This window comes from Argiope bruennichi, chromosome 3 (assembly GCF_947563725.1).
Source record: "Argiope bruennichi chromosome 3, qqArgBrue1.1, whole genome shotgun sequence".
Taxonomy (NCBI): Eukaryota; Metazoa; Arthropoda; class Arachnida; order Araneae; family Araneidae; genus Argiope; species Argiope bruennichi.
The window spans coordinates 37,346,216-37,361,464 of NC_079153.1; the positions used below are offsets into that span (position 1 = coordinate 37,346,216).

Below are 15,249 nucleotides of genomic sequence, written 5' to 3' on the forward strand. Positions count from 1 at the left end.
ATTAAAATCAATCCTTGTACCAAATGCTTAATTTGGAAATTAACCATTCGAATACCTAGTTTCTTCAATAAATGGCAAATGAAATTAAGTGCAAATACGGGTGCGTTAAAAAAAATATAGACAATGAAAAAAAATTCTGAAAATTGATGACAAATTTGGTAAAAGAAGAAAAACGTAGACAGAGAATCATTCCAGAACTAACAAAAAATGTTTTAAAGCTTTGTTTGCACAAAGAGTGTTTTAAATTAAGAAATGTACGCAATCACAAAGACTAAATTTTATCAGATTTGGATCGAATATAGAAAGCATTTTAAAACAATTTCCTTTACACAAATTAGGAGTAAAATTTCTCTCAATAATATATGCAAAAATTGAAATACACTCGCTATCTGTGTCAAAAAATAAGCTGAGATTTAAAATTTGTAAAGCAGACCAACTGGATTTAAATAATAATTTACACATACACACACAAAAATAAATAAATAAAAAATAAACTCTACGTGTTTGGAATTTCGGTAGAAAAATTTCAATGACAATTATGGCAATTACCTAAGATCTTACTGATAAAAAAAGATCATTTGAGCTCATGACTATTAAAACATAAAATTACGAAAAAATAAATTAGCGTACATGGTATGCATCTGATTTTACTTTCTAGTTAAATTATTCCTCTTGCGTGAAGCCTGTTTTGTATATTAACACTCTGCACTCGGAAAAGTAATTCGATGCAAAATTATTCAACTAATACAAGGGCTTGTTTATTTTCCCGAAAAATAAATATATAAAATTGTTTCAAGTTGAAAAAGTTAATTTACATCTTTACACCATTCTGTAGGTATTTTTAACAATCAAAACTCTGAAAAATAAATAAATAAAACATCAAAATGATAAGCCATCTTGAATGATGACTATGAGTCACCTCTCGAGTCCAAAGGGTTAAAATGCTTAAGCTCAAATAGATATAAATTGCAGTTTAAATATTTATAATTGAAAAAATACAAATATATGTTATTATGTTTGAAAAAATTGAGAATGAAATCTATTTCTTAAACCAAACTTTACTGTTTATTTCTAATAAAACAATTATAAATGATTATTTAACAAAAAACATTCGAAGAAACATTTTCTTATCACATATTTACTCCAGATAACAAAGCGCGATAGTCCTTATAGAAGAAGATTAGGAGCAAATAAATTCTGGAAGGAACGGTTGAAACAAATTATAGTTAAAGAGGTTTTGGTTTATCTTTTTGTACCATGTCAGACTCGTCTGTAGCAATAGTTACTGGAGGCGCTCAAGGTCTTGGAGCCGCCATTTGCATAGAATTGTTGAAGAAGGGATACAGAGTACGTAATTCAATATTTAATATTGAAATTTTATAATATATTTAACCTAATTTTGTATCTTTAGTATATTACTGTTGTAAATGTAAATGTAAATTGCTGGACAGCGGAACTGTAGCGCATTTTTTCTATTTTATTTTCTGATAGCAGGTATTAAAGCAGTTATAAAGAGATACCGGCACTTTATTAGAAAGAAATATTATTAATATGTAAAAAAATTAAGTCATTAAATCTACTTTATTTGGAAACATTTTTTATCTCTTAGAAATAGGTATAAATTAATTCTAAGATAAGCTTGTATAAGATATGTATATCCTTCTTATTCTTTTATATGAAGTAATTTTAATTTTTAAGGAAATCTAATATATTTAAGCAGTTGTTTCATAATAGGAGTAAAAAAATAATTAACACCCAATTTAACAATTGTTTGCCATTATATTAGATAAAGAGGGGTTCTATTTAATCTCAAAAATAAAATGAAATTCTTGAGTTTTTATTTTAAAAGGAATACATATAAAACTCTTAAGAATTTCTGTATTCAGACTTCATATCGATTTGAAAATGGGAAGAAAGCCGTCAGTGCTATTTTTATCCGGTATATTTCAAAAATATTTTTTGAAAATAAAATAAATACGGGTGCGTTGAATAAAATTTTTTCAAAATTTTATTTCAACAAATGAAATTGAAATTCCTCAAATTTTGAACTTTTGAAATAGTTACAAGAATATCATTATAAGATTTTAAAAATCTACGTTTTGAAAAATCCTAATTAATGAGAGATCAAAAAAATATCGCGACAACTTCAATCAGACAAATTGAATCATATATATATATATATATATATATATATATATATATATATATATATATTTAAATTTCAAAATAACATTTGCACATAACTGTAAAATTTAAATAAAACATTTAACATAATCTCAATTTTCAAATATTGATCAAAGGAAATAGAAGAATGGTGATAAACAACACTCATTGGAAAATATTGTGTAAAATAGATCCTTTTTAATAAATGCAAATTCAAGAGTTCTGTTAATAATAACGTATTTTAAATTAGTTGTATATTGCTATATAGAATACACACAAAATCAATGTGTTAACTTTCAAGAAATTTTGTCAAGATATATCAGAAGCATTTTAATGCACTTTTGCATGGGGTATTTTGCATATGGGTTATCGTCTTGTATCGTCACTTTTGCATATGGGTTATTTTGCAATAACATAAATAACCTATTTATGTTATTGCAAATATATCAAAAATTACTTTATTATACAATGCTAATAAAGTTACTATCATGCCTTCACTTAAGATACTGACCTATGAAATGATAACATACTCAATAAATGAAATGGGTTAGAAATTGTTAAATGATTAATAAACGCACTACACAATTGAAAGCCAATTACTATTTTGTGAATTTCTGAGTGCGATAACCTGCCAGAGTATAATAAGCGATTTATTATTCAATAATTAATATTAGAAAAATATAGTACATTTTTACGAAGATAGTTGTCTTAAATATGCGTATTGGAGTGGATCTCTAAGTGAATTACTAAATTCGAATGATATATTTTATAAATACTTAACAATTTTTTTTGAAAAATAAGAATAGAAAAATAGGTTAAAATTTTATTTCATTGTAGAAAAAATACAAGAAAACTAAAGTCTTTTTTTTCACAAAATCGTCACATTTTTTCCTTGAAACATGACTAGGGTAGAAAAAAAAAGTTTCTATAAAATATTTCAATATTTCGGGCATGCGATTACTCGCTATGACCGTATACAGGTGAAAACATTTGTGGATCCAATAATCCACGTTTGAATCTTGGTCATGATAGAGGCTTCCTATTTATTCTTTCCTTCAAAGTATAGTGAATACGATTTTAAACAAATTAAAAAGAAGATATTACTCGCATATATAATATGACATCGCTAAGACTTGTAAAATCAGGGTTACTTTTTGCGGCTGCAATGTATATATATAATGTATTTTCTTTGATAATATAATAAAACTATATTTTTTTTCTCTATAAGTTCCCGTTTAAGTTAAAATCAATTTTGATCTTTGATATTCTTTTGAGTAAAAGGTCTTTTTTTTTATTTCTGCTTGAAAGGTAGCAATATTAAAATTTCCAAAATTTTGAAATAATTAGGAATTCGTGCAATCAATAAACAAAATTTTAGCGATAAATTTTATCTTACCGTTAAATTATCAACTTACTCAGTTCATTCTATCAGATCTTGTGTCACAATTCACGTGAGTGAACTTTATCAGAAATTATTTGATTTTCTTATCGATCACTGTTTTAGTAGAATTTTCCATCATCACATATACTCGTTATATATCATGCATCTAAAAATATATCAGATTTCTTCTTATCAAATTATATTATATAATTTTTATACATATTTATACTATATAATTTATATATAATTATATAATTTTTATAAAGAACAAAATTTTAACAATTATATTTTTTTAAATCCATTTTTCTGGTTATTCTGAATTATCTCCAAGTCACCGAATTTCGGAATAATTAATCTAATGTCAAATCAATTTCTGGGTTATTTTAATTTGAAATAGCCAACTTTATGGGTAAAGTAAAATATTTAAAGAAATTAATATAATTATTTTGGTATATTGCAGCAAAAAAAAATATTTAAAAGATACAACATTAAGAAGAAAATCCAATGGTGTCAAATTCATGCAATGTCGTAGTCGCATGATAAGCATAAGTGCGCCAGCGCGTTGCAGCTAAATACTACAGCGCATGTTATCGCAAATGCAACTTCACTTGACATGGTGCTTTTACATTATGTGCATAACACATGAATATGCTATGTTGCTACGCTTATATTTCGTGCAATTTTTTGCAGAATAAATAATGTGATATTATTTGTCTTGAAGCTATTATAATGCACTGGGAATCAAAGACCATTGTATAGCAAATTATGTTCAAGTTTTTACTGTACAATTGCCAGGTTTTAAATGCTTTCTGTGAAAATTCAAAGAAAAATGGCTCAGTTTACATTATATCCTTTATTGCATTTCTTTTAACCCGAACATTATCATATATTCAGTTAACTAATAATTATCAGATACAGATAACAAGAAATAAAAAGTAATCTATAATTTAAAAAATATCAACCGCAAGCATTCAATAATTTAAATAATGAATAATTCAATGAATTCAAATATATTCGTAAATTTAGACGAGGATTTCTCTTATAATGATTTAGCAAATACAAATGATTCTTAAGTAAATTATAAATGGTATTAAAGAAATTAACTACGGTTTAAATAGTAATGAAAACAGAATAAAAAAAAATCCTTAATTAAATTTCTAAATTAACAATTATTATATTATAGGAAATATAAAGCAATAAATGAGCAATTTTTGAAATAACAAAAGAACTATTTTAAATATTAGCAGAAGCGATTGTATAATATACAATAGATTTCTAATTCAAATTACCATGACGTTTATCAATTCTGTGTAAATTAACATAAAAAATTATGATAAAATAAAACCATAATTGTTAAAAGTTAAATGAAAATGAGTTAGCATCTGCCAGTGCATACACTCTAGTTTTGAAATGTTTACATTGTCCAAATAGACAGGTGGTTATATTTTCAGCTAATCGGTTCGGACAGTCAGTCGTATGAACTCAGTATCATTTCGTCTTCCAACTACAGCTATTACTGTACTAAATGAAAATTCGCTCCTTGACATCTATTTGCAGATGTAGTACATATCATTAACAGCTGCACATAAATGAAATCCAAATTAATAATAATAAAAAAATCTGTTCTTGTTCGAACCATTCACAGTTTAAATCGTGCATCTTTTTTCACAGATGAGGGCACTTATTTAATATCCTAATTATATGAAGTTCCCTATCTGGAATTTTAGCAGTTGTATGATTAACGATTATTAGTATTAAACGATTATTTTGTTCTTTTAAATTTAAAGCTACTTTGACTTATTTACAGGATTAAAGATCAAATATTTTGTAGTTCGAAGTATGAGTCCTTCACATTTTATGTGAAAGAGCTACGAAATTCGGTTCTTCACAATACCAGGATTATTCAATAAAGAATGATAATTATTTCTTTTAAAAAAATGATATACAAATCTAGAAAAATTAATTTAATATTGCATGTGTAATCGAATGAGTGATGAATTGGTGCCACAAGTTTCACGGTTATGATGTCATTGCTATGACTTTGGCAGCCGGCCATGTAGTCGTTGTTTCAATTTCGCTAAACCAAAATGAAAGTAGCATGGGATAACAAATCAAAAACAAAATTTTGATGTGTTGCTCCTTAAATCGTCGCCTGAAATATGTTACGGGAAGATTATTAGGAGTAAACCCTTTCCTACAGCTCAGCAGTTTAAAATGTTTAAAGTAGGAAAACAATGAGCTTCAAAGGAAGATAGACAAAGCGCTCTAGTGACTGTTCCAGCAGAAGTAAACATCCACATGACAAACAACCACGGGTCAAAACCAGCTGAAGTGTAAATGAGGGATGCTAGTGGAATCACTTTAGCAGACCTTACAGAAAAACTGAAAATTTCTTTGGATGACACACACATTGTGTTCGAAGAAAAACTGCATGTGTTTGTGTGCCGTGGGGTTCCGAAATTACACATCGTTTACATTTCAAAAATTAACATCACGTATGTTTCCCATTCTGCGTATAGCCCTGATTTAGCATTATGGGATTTTTTTTTCTTTTCTCAAGTTTGAAGAAACCTGTGCAAAGTAGGATTTTTCGATCACCAGAGTGAGTGGTAAAATATACAGCAAAAATACATTGCATGTTATAGGAAGTATTTTGAGAACACCTGCAAAAATTTGGATGTTAAATATCTGCAATTATTTCTTTTCATTACTTATTATCATCCTTTACTGAACAGCCTACGTATAATCATGCACTCAAGCAATAAAATGTAGTTTTATTAATTTACAAATGATGAAACAAGTGAATAATGCAGTAAAAAATATTTTTGTTAAGGATAGCTTTCAATAAATGCATTCTTACCTCATTTATCAAAACTTGTCTCATTTATTTGGTCAAGTTTATGAAACAAAAAGTTATATTCCTGATATTCATTTATTTACAGGTATGCATAGCTGATATTCAGGAATCAACAGCGAAACAATTCGCCGAGGAACAGCAACTTACTTATGGCAAAGAAAATGTCATGGTGGTTTCTTGTGACGTAACTAAACAAACCGATTATGCAAGTAAATTATAAGTTTCTGCCATGCTTATTACTTACTACTCGTTTATAATTTTAACAAGATAACTTTTAGTAAATGAGCTTTTTACTTACATACGACTCAACAATAATTCAGTATGGATAAGGTTATTAGTAAACCAAAATCATAAGAGGGCGGCTAAAGTAGGATACTTACTCATAATTAATAAAGTAGAGTTGTGTATATACACGCATAATAAAGAAACTTGCTCATAATCAAAAAATTCTAAATAATTATATTATAGTCACATAGAAAAGGTTCTTTAATAGATTCCAAGTTGAAATGTAAAGGTAACTGAACCTGGTCAGATTAATCAAATATGGACAAAATTCTCCAGGCAAAAGTATATTTCAGTACATGTCGTCACCGTTTTAAAGATTAATTATAAAATATTTCGATTTAATAAAAAAATCACACAAAAGTTCAAAAAAATGTTGGTTTGAATTAAAGCATGTTATTGTTTGTTTTGTTTAATGTTCTAAATACACAGAGAAAGTATTAAAATTCTTTAAAAAATTCGAACCCGAGATTTTCAGGGATCATCAATTTTCATACCTCATTAATATCGGGAAAAAAAAGTTTTTTTTTTTTTGGTATTATGGTTATCTGACTGTACAATAAATCAAAAACTTTTGAGCTAGAGTTCTGAAATTTGAAATATGGTTTTTGCACCACATATGCAAATATTTATCAAATTTTTAACAAAATCTATTCACAAAAGAAGTCCGTCTGTCCGACTCTTCGACACCAAGTGAACGCGATAATTACAAAATATAACATGCTAAATAGATAAAATTGGTGCACAAGTTAACATCAAAAATATAAATTATTAATAAACTTTGAAGCAAATTTTTCAAAAAGTTGACCGTTTGTCGATATGTACTCGCATACATATAATGCAACAATTCAAAAACGCAATGACTTGTAGTGATCGTAGTGCCATCTTTCATTCATGTTATTCTAAAGCGCTACCTATCTACTTTCCCTAATACAATCTATGTTAGTACTTCACCCGGGGAATCCCCGTTCTATGTGTACGTGCGCTAAGCAATGATGAGTTGTTAGTGAAATAAAGAGTTTCTTTTTCTAATATTGATGAAGTGCTTTATACAACAATCTACATGAACATCACTACAGACTAAAATAAAATAAATTAGACATGTGACTCTGCAATGACAATATTTACGTCAAATTTTGATTAAAATTTAGAAAAAAGGTGTCTAAGATAGATATTTCATTTTCTGGCACGTGTCTATTAACCGTATATCAACGATTAATTGGCAAAGATGGTATGTTGCTTTCAGTAAAAATGCTAGATTCATGTCATGAAATCAATATTTCATAATTATTACTCGCCTTTGCCATGCGAACATGGCATTCGCGACTTTACTCAAAGTCCATAATTTCCTTCGGGAAAACACTTATAGAGAGCATGCAACCCCTGCTGGTTTAGATATAGCTTTCAAATATATAATTTAACCCTTTCTAGTGCCGTGGGAAGTATGCTTCCCACCAAATTTATCAATCTTTGTATGAAATTATGTAGGTTGGCATAAGTTCTGACAAATTTGTTAGAGAGACAGAAACTTAGATGCTTCAGTTCTTTATCTCACACAAAATGATGTGTCTTGATTTGTTACTTAATTATTAATGGACCCAATTAATTAATTAATCAAATTAAATTTATCTAATAAGCTAAATGAATCCTTTTCCTTATTCTAATTTCAATCCTAAAAATATTTTAACATAATATGACTAGAAAAAAATGGCCCTTTAAATGGTTAACCGAAATCCGAATATTTTATCTTTGAACTTTGATTAGATGTGAGATTTGATTAGATTCAAACACATGCCTACTTTTCTTTCTGTGAATTAAAATAATATCTATGGAAAGGTTTATCTATGCTAACCAACTGCTTATCACATTATAAACCAATTACATATCGGCGTTTTAATTTCAGCTGACATCTGTATAAGGAACATAAAATAACTATGATGAATTCAAAAATCTAAAAATGCATAATATTTTCTTTTTACAAAGAATAATAAAATGTATAACTGTTTTATTCATTATCCTTTTCCAGACAGATATATCATATTCAAATATGTTTTACATAAAAAATCGACTATTCTTTCTATAGGACTCTTCGATGAAACACTTGCAGCCTTCCACAGAGTGGATGTTCTTGTCAATAATGCTGGAATTTTAACCGAAGTAGAACTCCAAAAGATGCTGGACATCAATTTGGTAGGTTTGAACAAGTACTTTTCTATTCCAACTATCACTTAATAATAAAAATTGAAAACCATTTATCATCTCGAAGCATGAAACTTATCTTCTTTTTTTTTATACTTTTTTCTTTCTAAGTTGGGACCTATTATCGGATGTCAAACAGCCTTGCAGTATATGGGTAAGAGCAATGGCGGAAATGGTGGTGTTGTAATAAATACTGCTTCGATTGCTGGTAAATGAAATTTTAAAATATTCATACAACAATATTTTATTTTATAATGGTAAAAGAAAAAAAATTCAGAATTATCCCAATTATCGGTAAAATACTAGATGGGCCCACCTCTTGGCGACTTATTTGAAATCTCGCCAAGTTGACTACTAATTGAATGTTTGTTATTATTATTATTATTCGATTAAAAAGCGATACCTGAAGGCCAGAAATAATAATAAATATAATAAAAAATAAATAAATAAAGAATAATAAAATAAATAAATAAATAATAATATAAATAAATAAATAAATAATAAAATAAAATAATAAATAAATAAAATAAATATAATAAAAAATAAAATAAAAATATATTTTTAAAAAAAATCCGTCTCTCGTTTGGCGAGAATTCAAAAAGACGCCAAGAGATGGGCTGTGCTACGATCCACCACAATTATCTGTGTAGGCTTCGGAATCTTACTGGATACATCAGATTTGTACATAATAAAATAATCAGTAAAAAAAAAGAGTGAAAATTCCTTGAAGAAATTTAACAACTCATTGTAAACAAACATTTAGAAATATATAAATGAACAAGCATTAGTGGAAGTAAAAAAAAAAGGGGGGAGGAGGGAAGAAAACATGTTACATTGTTTTAAACAAAAAATTATCAAAAATTAAGGCTTTTTGGCTTTTTTGCTGCTTGTAATTACTGGTATAATAAAACATACTACTGGAAACTAAAATTATTCCAATGTTTTCTTCAAAAATTTCACAAAAAAGAATGAGTGAATTGAGATGTCATTTGGAAATTTGAAATCCTTATTTTACCACAGATTTGGGGAACATTTATTTTTTATCCCTTTCTTTCATTGAAATTTACGCCAAATAACTCACAGATATGAAAACTGAAGGGTTGTTATCTTTGAAAAGGATTGGCGACTAACATTTAAGCATCTTGAGCAGAGGTGAAATACTTGCTGTGTATCACACAAATATTTTGAGTATTAGAGAGTGTGAGGAGTGTTGGAAAAGTAATAGAAATTAAGTTTAAACGCTTTTTAATCAAATATCTAAAACCTTTACGTTTAATTATAGTTTCTTAATTAAAAACTCTTTTTTTGCTTTAAATAAGAGAAAGAAAGAAGTAAATTTAAATAAGAGTTTAAGAAGTAAATCATTTTATCTATTATTTAGCTATTTAAAATTTATTTCCATCCTGCAAAGATATAAATAATTTGAATAATATCCTCGTGCAAAATCGAATTAGATATTTATTTTTTAATTACTTTGTAGATTTTTATTACTTTTTCATTCTATGATAATTATTTGCATCTCATGATAATATTCAAAACAAATAGTTAACAGAACGGTTGATTTGTGTTAAAGAGTTATATGGTCATGGTAATAAACATTGATTTGCATAAAACCTGTTTAAATTTTATGCGAATTTACATTAAAAATTCAAGTTTCAGGTAAAAAGTGTATATTTATAAAAAAATATTTGTGCTTGTGCCCAAAATTATGTAAAAATGAATGCCTTTATTTATATTATAGGGTTTTTGCCGTTTCCTGAAATACCTGTTTATGTTGCCTCAAAACATGGTGTAGTTGGTCTGACACGAAGTTGTGGTGTTAGTATATTTTTTTTTTAAAAATGAAAAATTTGTTTAAATTGAATTTACATGTTAATATTTTACTCAACTTTATATCTTATCCAAAATTATTCGTCTGCAATGAAAAGTAATTTTTTTTCATATTTTAAATTTTATTTCATAACTGGAAGTTTTTATGTATTAATTAAACAATAATTGTCAATTTGTGAATTTAAGATTCGATACTTTATATTATATCTAAGAGTGGATAATTTACTATACAATTCTGAAATAATTTAACATACCAAGAAGACTATTCATACTGCAATAAATAATATTGGAATAAAGTAGAATTCAAATTCTGTAATGTTGTTTTTAAATTAATACTTATTATTCAAAATGCGCGCATTTTAGTTGTTTCTTCACTGAGTTAAAATGAGCGATAAATAATCAATTTATATTAATTTTAGAATGGTAAACGGAAATTAAAGGCTTTAAAATTTTTAAGAAAATATGAGGTAAAATCTAGGTATTTTACTTTTATGAAATAAACACTACTAGCAAAAATAACAATTTCTTAAATTACTAATTATTATTTATTCTGACTAAAATAAATTCGTGTTTGCAGCCATATACTCTACTTCAAAAAAAAAAAAAAATTGTTGTTCATTATAAAATGAGAAATTGGATAATCATGTCCTGTTAAAATGTAATGAAATTTCATTTGAAATCTATTTGTTGGTACACCTGCATATCGCCAATGGATGCCAAGTCGCCATTTTATTCTTACATTATGGTTACAACAAATTATAAGGCTACTTCCTTTGTGATATAAAGATGACTTAACTAATAGATTTCAACTGCATAATTCAATCAAATTAGACACAGAAAAATACAAAATAGCAATTTTATTTCTTTAAGATGTTGGGTTGACCATTGAAAGGATTCACTTTATTTGTTTCTGGATAGGAGAATAAAGGGGAAAAGGAGGAGACACTTTTCCGAGTTTAAATAAAATACAAAAGTTATAGATATTAAAAATTATAACGCAGTATAGACGTTTATAATACAATCTGAATTTGTAGGGCAACATATTATAGCAACATTTTAAGATAGGATTAATTTTTCTGGATCAGCAATTACGGACAGAAAAATACTTCTATGTATTTTTTTTCTTTTATGGCGAAGTTGAATTTTTTAGAAAATAATGCTGATATCGATTTTCTGCCGAATGTATCTGACATCCCCTTATGTGTATCACATCACTTACTTGAAACTCAAAACATTTCTATCTGTTCAAAAATTTCTCCTTTTAAGTTGACTAATAACAGAACTAAACTATTTTCATATTGTATGACTAGGTGCTTTAAATACCTATAATGTTTTTTCATGTAACCATTTCCTCTCTGACAAATAACCTTTTATTTAAGCTTAAAAAACCGATGCTTCAACTCCACCTCTTTTCCTTATTCATTAAGATGTAGAGGCCCTTTTTGGATTGCCAGTTTAATAACTGAAAACTATAAAAATGCTGTTTAGAATCTTTTCCACATGTTGAAACTTTTCTGGACAGTACAACTGGTCTAACTATGGAATTGTTGATATGGCTTTTTGCACTATGTGAGATGATATTTAATGTTTATTCGCTTCTCAAAAAACCGACATATAATAGTACTCTGAGCACAAAATTTCGAGTGTATATACAAATCTCCCCTATTATATTTCATAACTTTGCTTTTTACAAAATTAAAAGAGAAAATAATAAATTATAATGAAATTTCTGTTCATTTTTTATAATTTTTTTTAGTATTTAAACTACATTCTGTGGTTTTAAGAAAATACAATCCGCTTATTCAGCCATGCGTTTTTAAAAAGTGCCATATGCTTATTCAGCCATGCGTTTTTAGAAAGTGCTATCTATTTAGTCATTCATGTGTTTTTAGAAAGCTCACGCATTTTGCAGAAGTACCACCTATTCCTATTCATGCCATTAATGAAATATTAGATAAACAAACCAAATATTAATATCACAAATTTATTAGAATGAGGTTCCAAAATACTTTTGTATATTCAATTTTAAAATAAGCAGAAAATATTGAATTGTACGAGAAAATGAAAATGTATTTTTCATAAAAGTAAATTTAAAAAGCTGGCGAACTAGTAAAGATAATTTTACTTTCTGTGCTAAATTAAAAATAAAAATTAAAAATGTTGTTTTATTAAATTATATTTGAGCATAAAATTATAACATATCTAATATATAAAGAATACACTCTAACCGTAGCCTTACAGTTTAGTTCAAAATCACTGAAGATAAGCATATGTGTACAATCGGAAAAAAGCTTTGATTTACATAATATATTAAGATAATTATATTTTATAATCAATATTATATTATTTTTGAATCATTAAATATATAAATGAAATTTGTTTATACGATATTGCGGTCTTTTCAGACAAATTTAGTAATTCTTGTCATATTAACATCTTTAAGAAATTCACTCTTTTGCAACTAAAGTTTATGATTTTAGCCATAGATAAGTTTCTGAATTTTAGTGGCCATTGATAAGTTTAAAGTAATGAAATTCAATACTTCATTCAATTTGAAAAATATATTTATATTTACTCGTTTAGAAAATTTTTCGATCATGATTAGAGTTGACAACTTGTATCAGTCATGACATGGCTTTTATATATCAAATATTTTTTAGCTGCCTTTTCATTTTAAGAAAGATGAAGTGATATTTACTGCCCTATGTCCTTCATTCTCTGATACACGTCTTCTGGACACTGCAAATAAAACCCTTGATCCTCAGTTGGACTTTTCAAAGCGTCCTAACTTATTGAGGTATCATTTTTTTTATCTCAAAAATTTCTTTTCTAATAAGTTGATTAAAGAATTTTTATCTATTTTTGTCATATTTCTTTCATAATTGTATTTTCAAAATAATTTTATCATAAAAAAAATCATTTATTATTTTTATTAATCATTATTTTTTTAATTATTTTTTTTTATAATTTTTTAATTTTCTTCCAGCCCTGAGTACGTAGCTAAAGGAGCAATGAAACTTTTGGAAGATAAAATCAATGGATCTACATTAGTTGTTACTCATGATGGATATTTGTACGTTGAAATCCAAGAAAAATTGAAAAATTTAACACTTTAAGTAGTAGTATTAAGCCGAGAAGCAAAATGTAATAAACGGAAATATTTGCTGTATTTTGCAAAGATTTTTCGTAAAAATATTTATCTTGTATGGTTTTAGAAACTTAATAAAGATTCTAGCATATTTCAAATATTTTTTTCAAGAATTTTTAAAATAAATTCACATATCTATGCTTCTGTTGTCTTTTATATTATCTAATGCAACATTATACTCTCGAAATGGTTTGTATTAATGCTATTAACATTATATAGAATACTTGAAAAGTTTATGAATATCCCTCCATTTTTGCATAGGACTAAATTTTTATGAATGATTTAATTTTGGATTACAAATTTTAAAATGTGGACATTCAATATACGAACTGCACTCGGGCATCATAGTTAAGGAACTTTTTCAAGTTCGTCTTGTGTGCATATTAACTTAAAAACAGATAATTTAAAACAATTCTTCTGAATACATTATATATATGAAGCTTTTCGATTCTTTTATTCTGCAAACGAAGGCATCTTTTAGTTTATTTTTTGAAATAAAATAAAGAATTGATAATTAAGTTTGGTAGAAAGCAGAGAGTACAATTGCGGAGGTGTTCATTCGTCGACGCTCTCATGATATTTATTCAGTCTAGCATTAATTTAGTAAATGTCTTAGAGTAAGAAAGAACGCATTATGGATCTCTAACCTACAACAAATTAGATCAAAAATTAGATTCAAATCAACAATTTTGATTTCACAATGACGTACCTGAATTCCTAGTGCTATGGATTTTTTTTGCATTTGCATATACAGTAAATGCCGTTTAATGTGACTACTTTGAGACTTAATAATTTATATTGTACAATAACTCATGCTAATAACAATATAAACGGATTCCATCTTGCATAAATCACTAAGTGTCCACAAACTACCCGTCTCTTTCAAAAAATGTGTATTGATTTCAAATAATGCTGCATGGTAAGCTGTTACGAGATTCGTCTGGGACTACAGATTACACTTCCATCTACCGACAGCATTGTTAACTAAATTTGAAATTTTCGCACGAGATCTTTAGGGCTTTTTGTGTGAAATAAACACACCATTGATTTCATTTTTATCCTAATTTCTATTGCCAAATTATTTGATTAAAAACATTAGAATCATCTGTGAGACATCCAAGCAATATAAAAAACATTTACTATTTTTCCATTTTTCAAAAAATTTATGTTTTTAAGGTGTTAAAGTTTTGTGCCTTTTTTATCTTCATCGTTCTTTCTCTCACAATGCAAATTTTAAGTGTGGGGGGGGGGAGGATACTACGGTAATGTCATCAACATTCTGTAGCATATTCCATATGCATGAAATTCAAGCAACGAAAAAATGAAAGAAAGCTAAGTAAGATTTATACAAAATTATATTTATTTTCACTTATTATTATAAATATATTA

The 15,249-nt window shown here is 27.0% G+C and overlaps 1 protein-coding gene across 2 annotated transcripts; it reads left to right on the forward strand.

The window, feature by feature from the left end:
- The first annotated feature begins 1,209 nt into the window (after nt 1-1,209).
- LOC129962566 (15-hydroxyprostaglandin dehydrogenase [NAD(+)]-like) lies at nt 1,210-13,896 on the forward strand. Of its 2 annotated transcripts, none has more exons than XM_056076331.1 (7): nt 1,210-1,347; nt 6,487-6,610; nt 8,767-8,840; nt 8,994-9,090; nt 10,624-10,700; nt 13,373-13,509; nt 13,699-13,896. In XM_056076331.1, exons 1-7 carry the CDS (start codon nt 1,258-1,260, stop codon nt 13,826-13,828), a joined length of 729 nt encoding a protein of 242 aa, XP_055932306.1. In that variant the 5' UTR covers nt 1,210-1,257; the 3' UTR covers nt 13,829-13,896. The 2 variants fall into 2 exon arrangements, with proteins under 2 accessions (XP_055932306.1, XP_055932305.1); XM_056076330.1 differs by having other exon boundaries at nt 8,767-8,873; nt 13,699-13,895.
- Nucleotides 13,897-15,249: the final 1,353 nt, after the last annotated feature.